Raw genomic sequence first — 17706 nt, 5'->3', positions numbered from 1 at the left:
TTCAGTACTGAGAAGAAAAAGAACATTACTGCTCTTTGATTGACAATCGTGCATGTAATCATCAAACTGGATCAATTAAATAGCTCATCAAACACCCACAAAGATTTTTACCTGTTCTTAGTTTTTTTAAATTTAAGAATAGGGTTGGAATAAAGTGGAAATAAAGGCTGTATTTATGAGAATTATGAATCTCTTTCTCCTTCAGCTAATCTGATCTCGTAATTTCGACGAATTTTATTCTTCATGTTGATCGCTTTGGACGTCTTGATGACGGAGGGTATGAAAAAATGGTAGAAATTATAGAATCGAGCATCGCGAACCGCCCAGGTCATTCATTCACACTCGGGCTCCCAAAGGATGGGCCATTCTTTCCGTGCACATGATGGATAATTAATAATTATAAAGTGATCAAGGGACGGGCGGCAGTTATGCGATCCGTCACGGTAATTTTCGATTCGCTTGTGCACGAAAGATGTGAATTCTCAGCAACCTCGATTTCGTTTTCGCCCCAAAGGGCTCGTTAAGACTGCACACATGCATATAAAATCAGACGACGACGGTTCATTTATTACGATGCAAATCCCACAAAAAGTTATACATTTATGCTGCATGCAGAAATAGAAAACGCATTTCTATAACGTTATCATAATTATTAAAAGTCGTCAGTACACAAATGCATCATTAAAATACATTCACAACACGAGGAATAAAAAGAGAAATAAAATAAAGCAAAAATAGATTTTAAAATAAATGTGCATGTTATGGAGAAAATAAATTTTTTACCAGGCGGATTATTTTGTTGAAAAAATAGGGAATTTGAAAGTCCTTAATAAAGGTATCGAATATATCGTTTCTCGACCATCGCCCGCGACATCGTCGTTTCCTGGACCGTTTATCGATTCCGCGCGATCCTACCATCGCATTATCGATTATACCCGAGCGAGTTGGTAACGCCAATCACGTCTCCGGACTTGGTCGTCATTATGGAAATAGTGAGTGTAATGCGTTGGGGAGGCAGATGATTGCGCGCGTTCGCCGATCTTCGTGGCGTCTAATACGGGGAAAACGCGTTAACACGCATGTTTGCTTTAGGCATCTCTCGGAATCAGCGACCAGACAATTACTGAAATTGCTGGAGAGTGTAATTTGAAATATTAAATGTTTACGATTAACTAAGTTCATACATGTATATATGCACACATATTCTCAAATCATTAAAAAAATGTTAACTTAATAGAGAATCTATCTCTTTGAAGATAAAACTATATTCAAATATAATATCAAATATATCAAAATAAACTATTCTTCTCGATAAATAATAAATTATAAATAAATGTCACAGAAAATGTAGCTATTCTTGGCATAGAAAGAGCTGGACTCTCTCGATAGCACTGCTCGACACCACCACAAAGCTGAATCGTATTTGCGAAGGACCAAGGAATAACAAGTCGGCGGTGTTCCGTCGGCGAGGCTAACGCTCCGCAAAAGATCGATGAGAGATCGAATGTCAACACGAGAGATCGTTCGACGGCCAGATTGTACAGCGCCGGAGATTTTCGAAGCGAAAGCTCGTTCGTGGAAGTGAAGATAGGGAGCCCTTTGTGCGTCTTCCATTGTCGACTGAGGGGAGGCTGACTGGCTGAATTCAATGCACGAGTCGCGCTCGAAAGAGTGGCCATACGCGGCTCAGAAGGAGGATAGTTCGCGTATACGAGACAGTATAAGCACTGCGTGCAATAACTTCGGCGTAATCGTTGAGGAACGAGTTGGGAGAACGGCCATGTACGGCGGGCTTTCATGCGCACGCGGAATAACAAACTACGTTGCGAAATACCGACGGTCTTCTTCTAGTTCAAGGCCACAGTGGTCACTGCCAAAGTAAATAACGCCTAAACAACGCTCGCAATTGACGCGATAATCTAAATTTCTAAATCACAGTCCTATTTAACGCAATTCTTTTATTCTCTCACCCGTTGATAAAAATATAGACGTTTGAATTATAAGATTAAAATAATTAATATTTTTCTCTCCGTCAGATAATTATTTAATGCATAAATATCTCGTATTTAAAAATCAGAATCTTATATCTTTCATATTCATTCAAATGCCGTTATTGCATCGGAAATACGACACTTGTCCGTCTACGTAATCTTCTCTGACTTCCATCACGATAGCGACATCGAGGCTAATGTTGATCAGATAAGCTGGCGTTTCGGTACGGATTAGCCAGTTTGCGAGTGAGGAAGATTTACGAGACTTCACGGATGACTCGTAGACATATTAATTTGTGCGAGACTTACCTCGTGCGCTTGATCCTCGATGCTCCGTAGAACCGCGAGATTGCGGATAGTCGCGCGTCGCGACTCGAACGATGACTCCAGCCTGGTGGCAGCCTTACCCACCTCTTCCACCAGTCTCCGGGCTCGTTTCACCGACAATCTGGAAAGATAAAAAGGAACCGTGATCAAGACGCACCGTTAGGAATCCACGTATTCGTCTCCTCGCATATGAGCGATCGAATCTTGCACTCGCGAATCCGCCAATATCAAAACGCAAATTGGAACTAAGTGTTTCGTCGACTAATATGTTTCTTATTTTCATTAAAATGTCCTTGATCGATATATGTATACTTCATATAAACCAGAAATCGATGCAAGCTTAGTGTTTCAATCAACCTAACTAGTTTCTCGACTTAATATGCAATCTTAATCAATAACAGAAATCACTTGCAAAGTGAATAAATAATATGAATCGATGTCGCTACAAATAACATACCTACTAATTATTAATTAGTATCAATATATAAAGAAAGCGACAATTAATCGTCGTTATTTCCTTTGTAGAAAAATTGATTATGTGTGAAGAGAAATAAAGAGAAATAATTTTTCATAAACTGTAATACGTATGACAAAAAAATATTTCTATACAATCTGTACTAACAATAAGAGAAAGACCACTTCTCTTTTGCGCGCGCGGTCAATATAAATAAATATAAAATTCTACCTGACGTGCTCGATGTGCAGAAGTGAGGCCGCGCGTTCCTCGAGCGCGGCGATGGCCTCTTCGGCATCTCTAGACGTTCTTCTCAATGTGGGGTCCGTGAGGAGCCGACCGAGAGGCGTCAAAGTGCCGGACAGGCTTGTGCATTCCTTCAGCTCCGACATTTCGAGGGCCAATCTGCGACCAGCCGATTGCCACTCCGTCATAAGGCTGTCGTACTCCTACGGGAAATCAAAATACCGATTATGGCGCAGAGCCGTGTGTCTAGATCTACTTCCCGATAGCGCGTTCTCGCGATCCAGCGAAATGTCCTTCGTCGGTAACCGGTATCTAGGAAGAATGTCAGAGCAACGTAAAAGTAGACATGTCTAATACGGCGATATTGCGCGATTCAACGAGCCGTAATCGATCAGTCGTTGTAAACCTTACGCGGAGAGCACATTGTTCAAAGAAATACGTAACGAATGACGCATATCTATTGCACGTAAAACAAATACGTCGAACTATTATCTCGATAATTTCTTAGTTCCAACTGTCCGGATCGCTCGGATTGGATCGCGTGCATGCGCGCAAATACCGATCGCATTAGATCAAGTGTAGACGAATTGGCGCGCGTTCGGAATAGCGATTGATATCGATATAATTAATTTAATACACTGGATTTATATATCAAGCTAGATATATCTTTGTGCCAAGATATATTAATATTAGCCGATATAAAGTCAAGATTATATTACAGAAACGTAAAAGTTAGATTATCAATATATCATCTGTCATATTTGACATAAATAGAATGGAGAAAAGTTTATCACACAACATAAAAAATATGTATAATATCTGTATCTTCAAAAATTTTTAAATATATTATAATCGTATTACGCGAATATACATGATGCAATAGATCGCAAGTCCGGTCGATATCTAGCGATATCTTAATTTTGCAAAATCGTTCAACAGATTAATCGATCTTATAATCAATCCATTATCCTCGAGGATAACCAATCACTAACTTCTATCACAGTATCATAAGACGGTCCGACAACCGCAAGATAAATTCGAACGATATAGAATTATTGATTACATAAATAATGTAAATCATCCGGCATTCTCGCCGAATATTATCATATATATTGTCATCAAACTTAACTTAAAAAAAATTTAATATACCTACTGTTACTTGATGTCTTATTTAAAAATTTAAATTCCAAAGGATATATACATATGTATATGTATAAATATGCAACACATAATTCGTTCTAAGAAAACAAAAATAAAAATGTAAACGCATATTTATCGATACGAAATATTGACAAATTGATAATGACAATGAGCAGCCAGGTCAGGTAGCAAACTCACGACAATTATTACGAAAGGCTATCAGCAAAAGTCTACACAATTATTTCGCTCGAGTGACTTCCAGCGTGTATTTATTTCGCCAAACTTGCCAAATCACCGTCATGACGTTGAGCCCATCGAAACGGCTTTCCATTGCTTGACGTTAAACGACAAGTTGCGATAACAATTTGTCGCGAGATTCGCATTATCAAGATGCTTTATCCGCATCTTCGATCTAAGTCTTCGTATATTTTATGTAATATGATGTGTACTGCACTGAGAAAGATACTTAATTTATTTGTGGAATATAAGGTTTATTTCACCAGAAATAAATCTCACTTGTAAAATATAAGGTTTATTTCTGTAAAATAAACCTTATATATTCCACAAATAAATTTTCAAGTATTTTTTTCTCAGTGTACAGAATATTTTATGAGAACACTTTATGTTTTCTTTGCTATTTCAATTAAATTTTTGCAATGTCAATATGTTTAAGTATTCCCTGTAAAGGCATAGTTACCTTGTAAAAAGCAATCCATTGCATCTGGTCGTGATTTTCTTCTCGTCTGGGAATATACTTTGCTAGAGTGGCGTCATTCACGATGACGGTCTGAAAGAGAACGTTTATGGGTAATTATAATGTCCCGATGGCATTCAATGATCGTACTTATGGGGTCGACTGTAAATTACGTTTGTCGCGAATACTGAGCTTTTAGCTTTTGTAGCGATATTCGTTTCGCCCCGACAAAGGAGAGAAACGTCACAATGAAGACCGTGCGGCTATAATGCACCGAGCGACACAATTACGATACGAGACGCACGTGCGGGCTCTTAAGAAGCCAAATATAATGCACCGTGGAAACTGGATCAGTACCGGCGTTCAATGAACATTCAGGAGACAAAAACGACGAGCGATTGAGCGCGATTACTTTCTTGCCCCGCGGAAAGGTGCGCTCAATGCCGTCTGCGGATTTAATTGTTCGTCGATATGGGGACTCACCTGGACGTTACTGAGAGGTAAAAGAGAATCGATCAGGCCATCCGTTGTTGTTGCGGCATTTCGAAGCACGAGAGTCTGAGCCACGTTGACCCTGCCCTATAAAAAGGCAAGAGTTTGCGCGTGATTTTCTGCGACGTCGAATAAAGTACGATAAAAATCTTCATTCGTCCGCGTAGTTATTCTTACCTGTAGCAGGACCACTACTTCGTCCACAAACTCCAGACTCTCCTTAGAATCGCCGCGTATGAAAATAGTAAAGCCATCTTTTGTGCGGTCGGAGCTGAAAATTTAAAATATACATCAAACATTAATTTGTGAAGAAAATATAATGGGATTATTTATCGCTTAATTACAATCGCAATTTATTCGATGGAGTGAAGTCGCTATTACTGTCGCGGCATTTTATATTACATTTTTCAGAATATGCTATTAAATAAATAAATATTTCCAAAAAGCGTGAAAGAAGAAGTGTTAAAACAACTTCTGTTAAAGCAACAATGCGATTCGGAGTTAGCTCCACATAATGCTAAAAATAACCATTGTCTGTCCCTTCGTGCATTAGCCGGGCTGCCTGCGGTGTTTTCGAGTGCTTATCGAAACTGTATCCCATCCCGCGCAAGTGCACCCACCCGTATTTACAAACGTCGAATTTCCTAAGCAAATATTATCGCTTCTGTCGAGGAATTCCGTGCGCACATGTGAGTCACACAGTTACCGCGCGTCGCAGTAGTGCACACGTATTGCAAGATCTCCCACGTGTGTTAGGTACGATTTCTCCTCCCTGTCGCGTCGTGCCACGGAATGAAGCGTGTCATTCGCTGCGGCGACGCGACGCTTTTGTAAATCGACGTACACGTGCAGACCCGTCAGGCATGCCTCGTTATGTATTTTAATCGACGTGTTGTTTCTCACGATCGCCATTCGGATTAAGTTTAAGGCGAAGCGTAATCACGTCCGGCGTACTCTTGATATCGCTCACTATTATGTGATTGCCAAGAGTCTGAATGCTTTACTAAACTTGTAAACTATTATAAGTAAAAGTAATTATAGTAATATTAACAAAACATATGAGATATAAATAATAATTTTAAAAGTAGAGCTATTAACGCCAAGGCAACCATTTCAATCATATTTTCGTAGAAGCTTAAGCAAGCATTTTATCGTTATCATTGATTACTTTTGTACTATAAGAAGTATAAGAAAACTCATACATTTTATGCGATGTAGTGTTAGAAAGCAACATTGTCGTTATAATAAAGCCTGATTGTATGCCTGACCAATAATATTACAATGAGAGATCGCGTCTCCGCGAGCGGTAGCTGAAAATGCGCGTAAGCGCAATCTCAGCCGGCTAAACATAATCTATAATAGTTATATCGGATATCGTCAACGCAATTAAGTTATGACATGACACGTGGGTAGTTGACATTAAACATGCAGCATTTCTCACGCGGCTCCCGTGGCACTCACACCCCTCTCGTGTCCTTCTCTTGTACATAGCAATCACGCTTTTCTGCACAACACAGCGGTGCAGTGTCTAGCGGGCACAATGACCAGCTTTATACGCACTACTTGTATCCCGATCTATCTTAAATCGTCATCAGCGCGACAGGTTACGACCCGGAGCGCGGTATAAATTTCTGACCCCCATACCTCCACCGTGCTACACGTTCTATTTCCGGTTATAACTGTCGGCGTTCCTCCGATTTCCCCGTTGCGGTACGCCAAACTTTTCGATCGTACATTATCGTCGAAAGTCGAGAGAGCGAGCGGCGAAGGGAACGCCTATGCAACGTTTCGTGACAACCTTCTCAAATTGCACATGCAACTGCGCGAGTCGCGACCAAGACTTTCGAGCGGCGCGTCGCTACTCCCCGCGTATAAAACTCGATAGCGTAAATCATATAGTTGGCCACGAGTCGATGCTGCGAGAACGACCTGTTGGTTGCGATAGCGCATATAAGATAAAATCAAATCGCCTGACTTCCTGTCGTTAGACGTCCATTATGAAGTCACGGCGAAGGTAACCTTCGAACCCAGGAAGATCATATTTCCGGATTTCAGTGCCGTGAAATATTCGGAACGACAAATCTTCGACTGATTGCATTTTATTATCGTTGGAAAATATAACTCGATCTGTACTTAATAAAAATCTAAAAAAGAAAATATTTTTATTTCTATAAAAAGCTGAACGGTCTGATAATATTCTTTAACCAGTCATCGTTGATGTTACGCGCGTACTCTCCCGGACGTGGCTCAGTTATTTGCGCGTACTCTCCGTTTTGCCGCACGATGATAGATAAGAGGACAGGATCGAACCACCCTTCCTCGTCGTAATCATCGCGCGTCTATTATCGAACCGGCCGTTTTCATGTAACCGTAATGGCACGTATCCGCGGGATTCAACGGCGCGTAACAGTCAGATCATATAGCGGTCGCCCGTTCTCCCCGGAACCGACGATCGTGTTGATAAGTAAATCACTTTGATTTCGCCGAGTTAACGTCACGCGACAGCTTACGATCGCGACGAGCGCGACGCCCACGTCTCGCCTCGCTCGGCGGCTCGGCGCGCGTCGGGATATACTTGGGATTCATCAGCGCGGTGTAACCGCCGCGCACGGTTGACATATGATGGATATAGGTGTTAGCAAGTACGCGTTGCAGCGCGCCTCATTCCTCCCGGTATATACGATACGATTACGCGATTCCACCGGCAACGGCAGGCAACGAGAGATCGATAAGACTGAGGCCCGAAGAGGCCGTGTCGACACTGATCGCCGTTAGCGCGCCTGACAGTTAGTGCTTCGCCTAAATTACACGTCCCACACGTCGAGAGAGTTAATGAAAGAACGCCGCGATACAGGCTTTGTCGCTGCTGGCCGGGGAGAGATCCCGTTGCGAGAGATGCCGAGCGGGTGCGCGTTTCCTTTCGTAATAGCGTTTGGACGATGCTTCCAGGCTGGCCGGAAGTCGATGTCACTGGGCGATGGTGCATGCGCGTGGAATGGATCGAGGAAAACTTTAATTATGACCGCACGTCCGACCGAGATCGTTGAGACGAGTTAGTAACATTTATCAATCAACTGCTAATTTCTACTTCTACTTTCTAGTTAACGATTCGATGGTTTAATACTCTGTGCTATAGACACGTGAGTATGATTGAATTCACAATGTTAAAGCAATTAATTCTTTTTTTCAGAATCATTTTTCGAAAAGAATTTACTGTACGTTGATGAATGTATTTTGGAGTCACTGTTAAATATTACAGGATAAAATTTTAACAAATACCTTAAAAATAACATTTTGTTATTTTTAACTACCATATGTTGAAATTATTTTAACACAAAACAGTATTATTTTAACTTTATTGATTTAGTTGACATATTGAATAGGAACAGTGGCGATCTATAGGAATGGTTAAAAATGACTCAAATTGAGTCATTTGTTTAGATAATTTGACACGAATTTAACAGTGACGATAGCTTTAATTTCCGACTTTTAATCCGAACAGCTTTATGGTTTTCGCTTTATAGTTCGAAAATTATTACATCACATAAAACGTGCAACATTTAAAGTAAATTTGATTGTTAATTATGGTAGCTAATAGAAAATACTCAGAAATCAATTGTGTTACTCCCACTGTGTTACTAGGAAATCTTTCGCCCATTAACACGACTGTCGACCTAGACTTCGGTGAAGCTGGCGCCGCCTTCGATATCGCGAGGGTTCGTCGTACGTGCGCATCGTGCCGTGCCGCAGTGGAGTCTGAAACCACGTTCACGTCCTGGGTGGGCAAAGGTTGCCGAACAGAGGCCGCGTCACGACCGACTCGGTCGGATCGCGATTGACGCCGGGAGGATATTCCGACGTACGACGTACGCTTGATGGTGCAACGGTAATAATTTCGCGTCCCGGGGCGGCCGCGCGAATGACATTTTTGCCGAAGTACACGCAATTCGGTCGTCATCATCGTTGTCGTCGTCGTCGTCGGCTCCGCGCATCACTGTCGCAATATAAAATTCTTTTTTCCCCGCAAAACGAGAGAAAATGCCAGCGCGACACCCGGAAACAGCGTCGGGCGAACAAACGTGAATTATATTATAGAAACATGTAACTGCCGTGACTTCGAGAATCCGCTTTTCCCTGCCATGGTGGATTCGATGAAGCCTACAGAATGCCAAAGCTTCATCCCGAACGCTTAGTCACGAGCCATAAAGTTTAGATAAATGTAGTAGTTAGCGTTAGTACGTCGTCGGCCGCGATACCTTCGGTAACGATGATCACCGCAAGGGATAGCGTGCGCGGCTATAGAGCTTTTGGTATTTAGACAATCAATTCGACGGAATACCGTGTTTCTCGGGAAATACCTAATCTGTGAGAAAAGTTGATTTTTCATTACGTTTCTATATACGTGAATTGCAAGAACCAAGAATAAATTAACACAAGGAAACAACATGTTACTAATTATAAATATATACATATATTGTGAAAAAAGATTTTTCTCTCGTTGAAGAGAGAAAAATTTATCAAATTATATTAAGCGATATGTTGATCGTGATGATACGAAAAAATCGACTCACGCATATGACAGTCAAATCCTACTGGAATATTATAATAATGGATCCCGAGGTTCAGGTTTAAAATTGATCGCTCCAATACGTGATCGGTCACAGCAATCCGGCTCTCGAATAATCGAATTTCGGAACCTTAAAGGGACGACGAACTCGTAGAAAGTCGAGAAGTCGAGCTCGACGTAAGTAGAGCGTTCATCCGCGAACGGCAGATCGTGCGAACTGACACTAAAAACGACGAGACCTATATTCTTAATACTGTTCTAATGGCGCTAATAGTGCTCTAACGAGCGTGTAAATATCGCCGGTATTTAAACGTTACATGAAGCTTTTACGACGTTAATCGCACCGCGACCAAGAATCCGTTGCGCAAAACGCACGTGGCTCTTCCCGCCGAGAGCGAGAAAATAAAGCGAGCCGCAATTATATATCTCGCCATAAAAGGAAAATAATAAATCTTTATGTCCAATAAAACGGGATGTATACGCAAACGTGATTATATGTTATACCATGTAAATAAATTTAAGCCGATACACACGAAGGACCAATATACCATAATTTCCGAGAAAATATGCAATCAGAATTTTCTTCACCGTATTTTCGCTCAAAATTTATTTCGTTTCTCTGTTTAATATTTTAAATATATATTACTATAAAATTTCGTAAAACCGATAGGTCAATTGACATGTTTACTTTTAAAAGTTTCAGCGTCCCAGCGTGGAGCCTCGTTAATTACAAATAAAAAACACAAAATAATGTAATCGTGATAATCCAACAAAAACAAGAACCTCATTTCCTGTTCGCTATCGGCAAAATCCCGGAGAAAAAAATAAAATGCGCTTAAATATATAAACGAAAATCTCGGGAGACAATAAATGTCTATCGATAATGTTTGAGGGAGAGTTCACGGGAAGTTCAAAGGAATGAGGAGCATCGACTACCACGGTGGTCGAGGGAGAAGACAATAGGTAGAAAAAATAAGAAAAGAGCAATTAGGGACCAAAAGGACGAAAAGCGGCGGCAGAAAAAAGGTGAGGCTCTCGGATAGCATGCAGATACGATCTTAAAAGTGGGTCGGTAAACTGCAGCTGCGGGATCTTCGTCCCGCAGGGAAAAGCGAAGCGCGATAGCAACGAGAGAGGGACGTTTCGCCGAAGTCGTTACCGTTAACCATCGCCAGAAACGAGGGTGGCTCGTGTCGGCGGGAGGGCGGGAAGAGCCGACGATCATGTCGGTTTCACAAGAGGAACGGGAGCGACGTAAGGAGGGATAAAAGGATTGATGCGCGTCCATAACTCATGCGGAAATGCGGTCAGGTGCACAACTGGATCAACGAAGAAGATCCCCCGCGATCCTATCGTCCTGCGATCTGCCGCTCGTGACTCTAAGTACGTCCCACGTGATACACGATACGTACGCGACGGGTTGCCAGCCACCGGGATGTTCCTTCGGCTTACCGTTTACTCGCGCGATCGTCTATTAATTATTAGTCGCGGTGTATCTGGTTGCGGCGAACACCGATACCGCGCTACCGGACTCATCGATATCCCTCCCCGCCAAAAGTAATCGCACGAGTCGTTCGTTCGTAAAATCACGCGCGTCGCATATACCACAAGCTGGTTTCGAGAAGAAAAAAAAATTGTCCGGACACTTTTTATTACCATGCACGGTATAATTGGTATTACGAATTTACGAACGAATAAGATTGCGTTAATAAGACGCCTCGTCATGAATGCACTTTAACACCGCGTACAATTTGCGCGGGGGTATCCCCCACGTCAGTCAATTTCTCACCTTCCTCCTTAATATAACTATCAGAGTTCCGATTCATCGCCGGACAAACCGGCGGTGATGCGAGTTAACGGTGAAAGACGAGTCGAGGTCAATTTCGTTCGGCGAATGCATTCGCGAATTACTTTTGGTGATTCGACCTTTCACCGCGACCAATCAAGTTATTACGCGTAACGCAAACCGCGGGAGTCTCGCTTGACGCTTAATATATTTCTCCCGGGTGAGATATAAGCTTTCAAGACGGCCACTGCAAAAGCCACTGCGGTGAAACATGACTTGTTACTTCGCACTATGACAATCTCGAATTAAGAAAGTTGCATGGACCCGTTACACGCGTATATAGATCCTTAAGATCCACAGATTTTATCATCAATTTGTCATTACTTTTACCACGTCGACCACAATTGTCTTCTTTTAATACTATTGTTCAATAACAGTTGAAAATTTACTTAGCATGTGAAAAGATACGTGACGCTGACGATTCTATCAACTGTTTCAAGCACAATCTGTATATTTAAAGTGTTAAAAAAAATTTCTCATTTTGTCTTGTAAGGATTTTAATATTCTTTTAACAAAAGCCGTTATATTGCAGGCACTCCGTAAACAAGATATCTATCGAGTCACGAAGATCAAAGCTTGGGAAACGATACACTTTGTCCGAAGCACAGGTAAGATTTACTCATAATAGCTATATGCAAATATATGTAAATATGAATGCAAATCCAGGAAGTACAATCAAAACGGAAACGCACGGTCGATTAGCTGACGAGCCGCCCACCATATTTCTATCGGCGAATTTCAATTAGCCAATAAACTTCGCTCGATACCTGCGGACATGCACGATGAGTGCACTTAATGCGCGATAACGGGGTACACACACCGCGCGCTTTCGCCATTTCACCTTCAATTCGCGCGAAACTAAGGCATGATCGGAACACAGCCGATTTTCTACCTGATCCACGTACAAGACCAGGTTTCGCCAGATCTAGGAAGCGACGCGCAAGTGAAAATCGTCGACTTTGAGGTGAATATTGACAAGAGGGTGAGCATTTCTACGCAGCGCTTCTCCTGTAAATCGATAAAACAACGCCGATAGTCGTCGATATCGCGGATTTAATACCATGGATAATAATATTATCCTATAATCATATTCTCGATTATTCTCATCAATCACGCGCGATTCGTTTATCGACTAAACGATTTTCTGCGCGATTACGCGACGAGATGAAAGAGTGCCGTCGTTCGTATCGCGTTATTATACACGGCACGATAACGCGGCAAGCGTAGAGTTCTGTATGCGTTCACGCGCACGTGGAAATTCTCCGGGGTCAGTTTCAGCTCGAGGTTCCCAGACGGTTTCGTCGTTTTGTTCGGTAGCGTAATAAATCTGCATCCGCCGTGCTTATCCGCGAGTAATCTGCCACCGATAGCCCGGCTTAGGCGCTATGTCAACGTCGTTCCGCGACTTTCCCACTGCGACTTGCGGAAAAATGCTAATGAATCCCGCGCGCCGCGCACCACGCGCGGCGATATAGCCGGCGCGCTGATTTATGGCTTTATGGCGATCGTGTTCCGCTCAGAGGATCATTATGACACCGTCGGCTTTCGTCGCGGATTTCCACGCGGCGCCCCTCTCGGGAGATTAGCTCGCGTGTGCAATGTAAGTGGCGAAACACGCGCGCGTGTTTCCGAAGCCGTGCCTGCGCGCCTGCCAGGCTTTTCTTCCGGCAACGAATGATATCGACACGTAACAATGCGTATTGTGGCCACGCGAGACGATAACTCCGGCCGTGATAAATTAGAAGTATCGCGCTTCGGCGTGGATATACCGATCCTGGGAACGCGAGCGATAGGTCTCGTTTACGCGAGTTTCGGTATCGCGAACACGCAAACACGCCTTTACCGATATCGACTCGGGAAATCATCGGTCAGCTAGGATACGTTTCGTTACGGCGATCTTTCCTCCGTCGTGAATTCATATATTAATTCTCGTGCGAGGTTCGAAAGCGGCAGCGGGCAACGCTTTTCCAGAGAGAGATCCCTTTAATTATCCCGCGTATATCGAGATATATCGCGATACGAGGAAGCCCACGGGGACGGCCGATCAGCTGCGTGAGTTAAGCTCGCACCGGGATACCCGATGAAAGGCGGTAAGTACTGACATGACGCAGCGAGAGACAGCGTCGATGAAATCGCGGAAATTTTCCGCCAGACTTTTTCCCAGGCCGGCGGGGAAGAGTCGCCGACGCGGAAACGACGCCGGGCTCCGCTTGCCGTCGAAGATGCCGAAAGATAGATCGGCGTGTTTCTCGCCGAGCGAGAGACGCCCCGAGCGTAATAGCGCCGCGATTTTCTCGCTCCTCCGCTTTCCGTCTCATTCTTTCCGCCGCCGCGCCCGATACTATTCTCCCGCTTCTCGCTCGATTGCCTCCCGACGAAGCGCGTGAGACTTCGGCGTTACCAGTTGCACGGAAAACCATAAAGCCGCGCGTATGATGACCGATACCGGCGCGCGGCTATCGTGCGTGTGATGTGTTTTATGAGCTGGCGAGTATGCGAATGCGGTCGCGCCGCAAAGAATTGCGGAAGGACATCGCGATTATCGCGAATGACGAGAGGCGTAATTGCAGCGAAAGCCGCGATGCGTGATGAAAAGAATCTACGTCTCTAAGAAGTAAAATAATATAAATATAGAAACTTTTTTTTTTCATCAGGAAAAAAGCGTAAGATCTCTTCAATCCATCGTGATTTTTATATTAAAATAAAGTTCAATTGAACACTTTAAGCAGATAATATGTATTCCATAAAAATAGATCTTGCATATATATTTCATACTCATTAATTAAATAAATTTAATTTTTAATGTTTCAATTAATTAATTCATTCATTTCAATGGCGCAATAGTATATATAGTATGCTTATGGTGCGCACGCAGGTTGTACACAAGCATATATGGAACCTACGCCGAATCCGAACGGCAAGGTAGAGGGGGTTTCGAGGCAAGGGATACTCCTGACGGGCTGCCATTCCGTCGAGGTTCCAATTAATTAATGACTAATAATTGGTAATTGACAACTATCGTGTTGAATATTAGACGTGCAGCTTGTAAAACGTTTTCCGTAATCGAATCGGTGTCGATTTGCTCCGATACGGTTCTCACGATGTGTTTAATCGCTGTTGCGCCGATATTAGAAAGCGTTATATCGGTAGGCACGTCGTAAGCGTGTTAATTGAATAGCTTACAAACGAGAGAAAGAGCTTCGTTAGAGAGCTTGTACTAGAGGGATTTGATGCGCGGCCAAGCTGGGAAGAACGGTAAGCCGCGACTCTGCTCCGCATTGGCGATTATAGTGGGCGTGCCCGCGACTTCATGACGGTGGAAAATTATAATTATTACCGACATCGGGCGTCGATCACGGTTTATTTAGCGGAAAGCTCGCGCGCGCTTCTTCCCTCCCGTCCCGGCCGGGATTAATAAATTGCCAATTCGGAGTCGGGATGATTTCAGTTATTATCGGCTACAACAGCCTCGTTGAGGAGTACAGATGCCGGCCGTAATAAATGGGTGTCTCGCGCCAGCGCGGCCGCGCGGCCGTAAAGTGTGAACTTTCTTGCGAGTTAAAAAACGCCCTTCGCAAAAATTATCGCACAGCCCGCGTCGCCCGCTAATCGAATTCATAAATTATGGCACGGTTCAGCGGGCCCCGCACACGCGACTGATCTCGCGATAATCCCGGTTGATTTATCGGCATCCCCGCGATCGCGCGGACCGTATGGTGATCTCTCGACGTGCGCCGAAGTTGATGCATTATGCGTACGAAACGAACAACCGCGACGGGAAACGTACCTGGGTAGACGAGCGAGGTAGAGCAGAAAAGACGACGTCTCTCTAACGGAGAGGGCTTCCCTCGTGGATACGTTAGCCTCGAATTCGATAACCGGTCTCCCGGCAACGTCCAAGTATCCTGCAAACAATCGGAACAATATTCGTTAGTATCTTACAATTAGTTGAAATTTAACGTGCAAATAATTCGTCTATGTAAAAATATTTAAAAATATGTCGCTGTTTGCACATGTAATATCAAAGTTACATCGTCGTACTATAGAGTGTCGAATTTTTCTACCTAAAATAAAAAATAAAAAAAGTTGCAAATTTCAAGAAGATGATTTGTCTGTGCGCGCATCGCATTATATTATTCCTTCACGTGTTTACATTGTAAGCAGATACACGCGATGGCGCAACATAAGTGGTCTCAACGGTGCAGAAAATGTTGGCAAGCACGGCTGATTACAGAGCATGATTCGATTCATGATGAGCAATTGCCGATTGCAATCTCCCCACCCGGCATATAAATTATTAAATGACATCCTTTTAGTTGTACCTACCTCGGGAGAGTAGGTCATCTTTGAATAAGGTCTCTTAGCTACGGGGTGAAATGTACCAGCAGTGACATTACAAACAATTCCGTGATCGTAATAGATAATGCTGAGTAACAGTTCGTTTTCATCCGTGTTACTGCGATCGTGACGTCGGGGTCGTAACCCAACTATATACTACTGATCATTAAATACAGCCGACGCCCTTAAGCATTGCTTAAAGATGATCTACGTTTGAGAACATAATAATGTAAAAAGAAATGTTCTAAAAGAAAATCGTGAAAGTTAATTACTAATCAATTTCGCACTTATTGCTTTATATATAGGTATCAAATAAAAATACCTTCTGAAGAAATCGATAAAAAGAGTATTAGTAATCCGATTAGTAATCTGAAATATATTTTATTGTCTCCAAAATAAAATATTCCGAGATTGACAACAGATCAACAAGACTACATAAATTTAAAAGTAAGATACATATAAAATCTTAAAATATTTTCCCCACTTCTATTGTGCGTCCACAAATTTTTTTTTATACATTCATAAATTTGAAATATTGTCTCTTTGTCAAAAATTAAATTTATTTTGTAAATAATTTCTAAACTATAATGCTGCTAAAATCTGCTTAAGCTAAACGCAGAATAAGACTTTCCATTCCTTTATATTAACGGATACAACGTCTAGATATAAATCGCACTGTAAATACAAGCTGAGAGAAATCAATACGCGAATATATTAGTTTCCTAGTGAGGTGTGTAGAGTTTTATGAGATACACGATTACAACGAACGCATTGTGCTGCTTCATAAATACTATAAATGCGAAGTATTTTGAAGCTCTTTACATTTGTTGAATATATATGAATAATAATAATGGCATTATCCAATTGATTACGCGGTAACGCGATAAGAATGCCCAACATTGACAAGCAGCCATGATATTCTCCGCTTTTAAATACCCCAAAGTTCAATTTTTATTATCTTCTCATTTTCTGCATTAGAAAACTCTAATCAATTATTTAATTTCTTATGTAGAGTTTAATTTATAGTTACTAAGTAACTCAAATGACAGTGAAACTAAAGTTTGCCTTTAACTTTCGTACGGTGACTTTCATTATCATTATCATTATTTATCGTTCGATGACTTTACGATATTCTATCCCATAATTACAGACAGTTCTGGAGATTATGATAAATTAATCATAACGACGTGATTTGCCAATATACCCAAAGCCCGATGTCTAATGTGTATCAATAATATATTTCGAGTATAATATATTTATTTATCTGCGTTATTCGTAACGAATGCGTGTTACACAACAATATATAAATCTCTATTATATGCGTAGGTACTATGTTATATAATTATATATCTTGATAAAACAACTTACATTGTATTGTTAATATCGAAAGAAATAAATCATCAATATAAAAACGATACATACCTAGCTACATTAATTTTATAAATAAAGAAACAACAATTTTACAGTATGTGAGTAAAACATTTCACAGCTGGATTTATTTTTGACGTTTTAATAATTTAAGTACCGTAATGATTATGACAGTCTAGATACAACGCTAACGAATACAGCATCGATCGTTCTACAAATACGTCAAAATAGATTTCTTGATCG

At 41.9% G+C, this 17706-nt stretch overlaps 1 protein-coding gene across 2 annotated transcripts in view; it reads right to left on the bottom strand.

Annotated features, from left to right (window-relative positions):
• Positions 1-17706, bottom strand: part of LOC139816735 (uncharacterized) — a 293006-nt gene that overhangs the window by 85798 nt on the left and 189502 nt on the right. For both annotated transcript variants that reach the window (XM_071784440.1, XM_071784441.1), the window contains exons 7-12: positions 15545-15662; positions 5522-5615; positions 5336-5431; positions 4856-4945; positions 3004-3221; positions 2301-2439 (exon numbers count right to left, since the gene is read on the bottom strand). In XM_071784440.1, the coding sequence (XP_071640541.1) occupies positions 2301-2439; positions 3004-3221; positions 4856-4945; positions 5336-5431; positions 5522-5615; positions 15545-15662 (755 nt within the window). The remainder of the gene's footprint in view (positions 1-2300; positions 2440-3003; positions 3222-4855; positions 4946-5335; positions 5432-5521; positions 5616-15544; positions 15663-17706) is intronic.

Source organism: Temnothorax longispinosus, chromosome 7, assembly GCF_030848805.1.
Source record: "Temnothorax longispinosus isolate EJ_2023e chromosome 7, Tlon_JGU_v1, whole genome shotgun sequence".
Lineage (NCBI taxonomy): Eukaryota > Metazoa > Arthropoda > Insecta > Hymenoptera > Formicidae > Temnothorax > Temnothorax longispinosus.
This window is presented reverse-complemented; position numbering and strand designations above follow the sequence as displayed.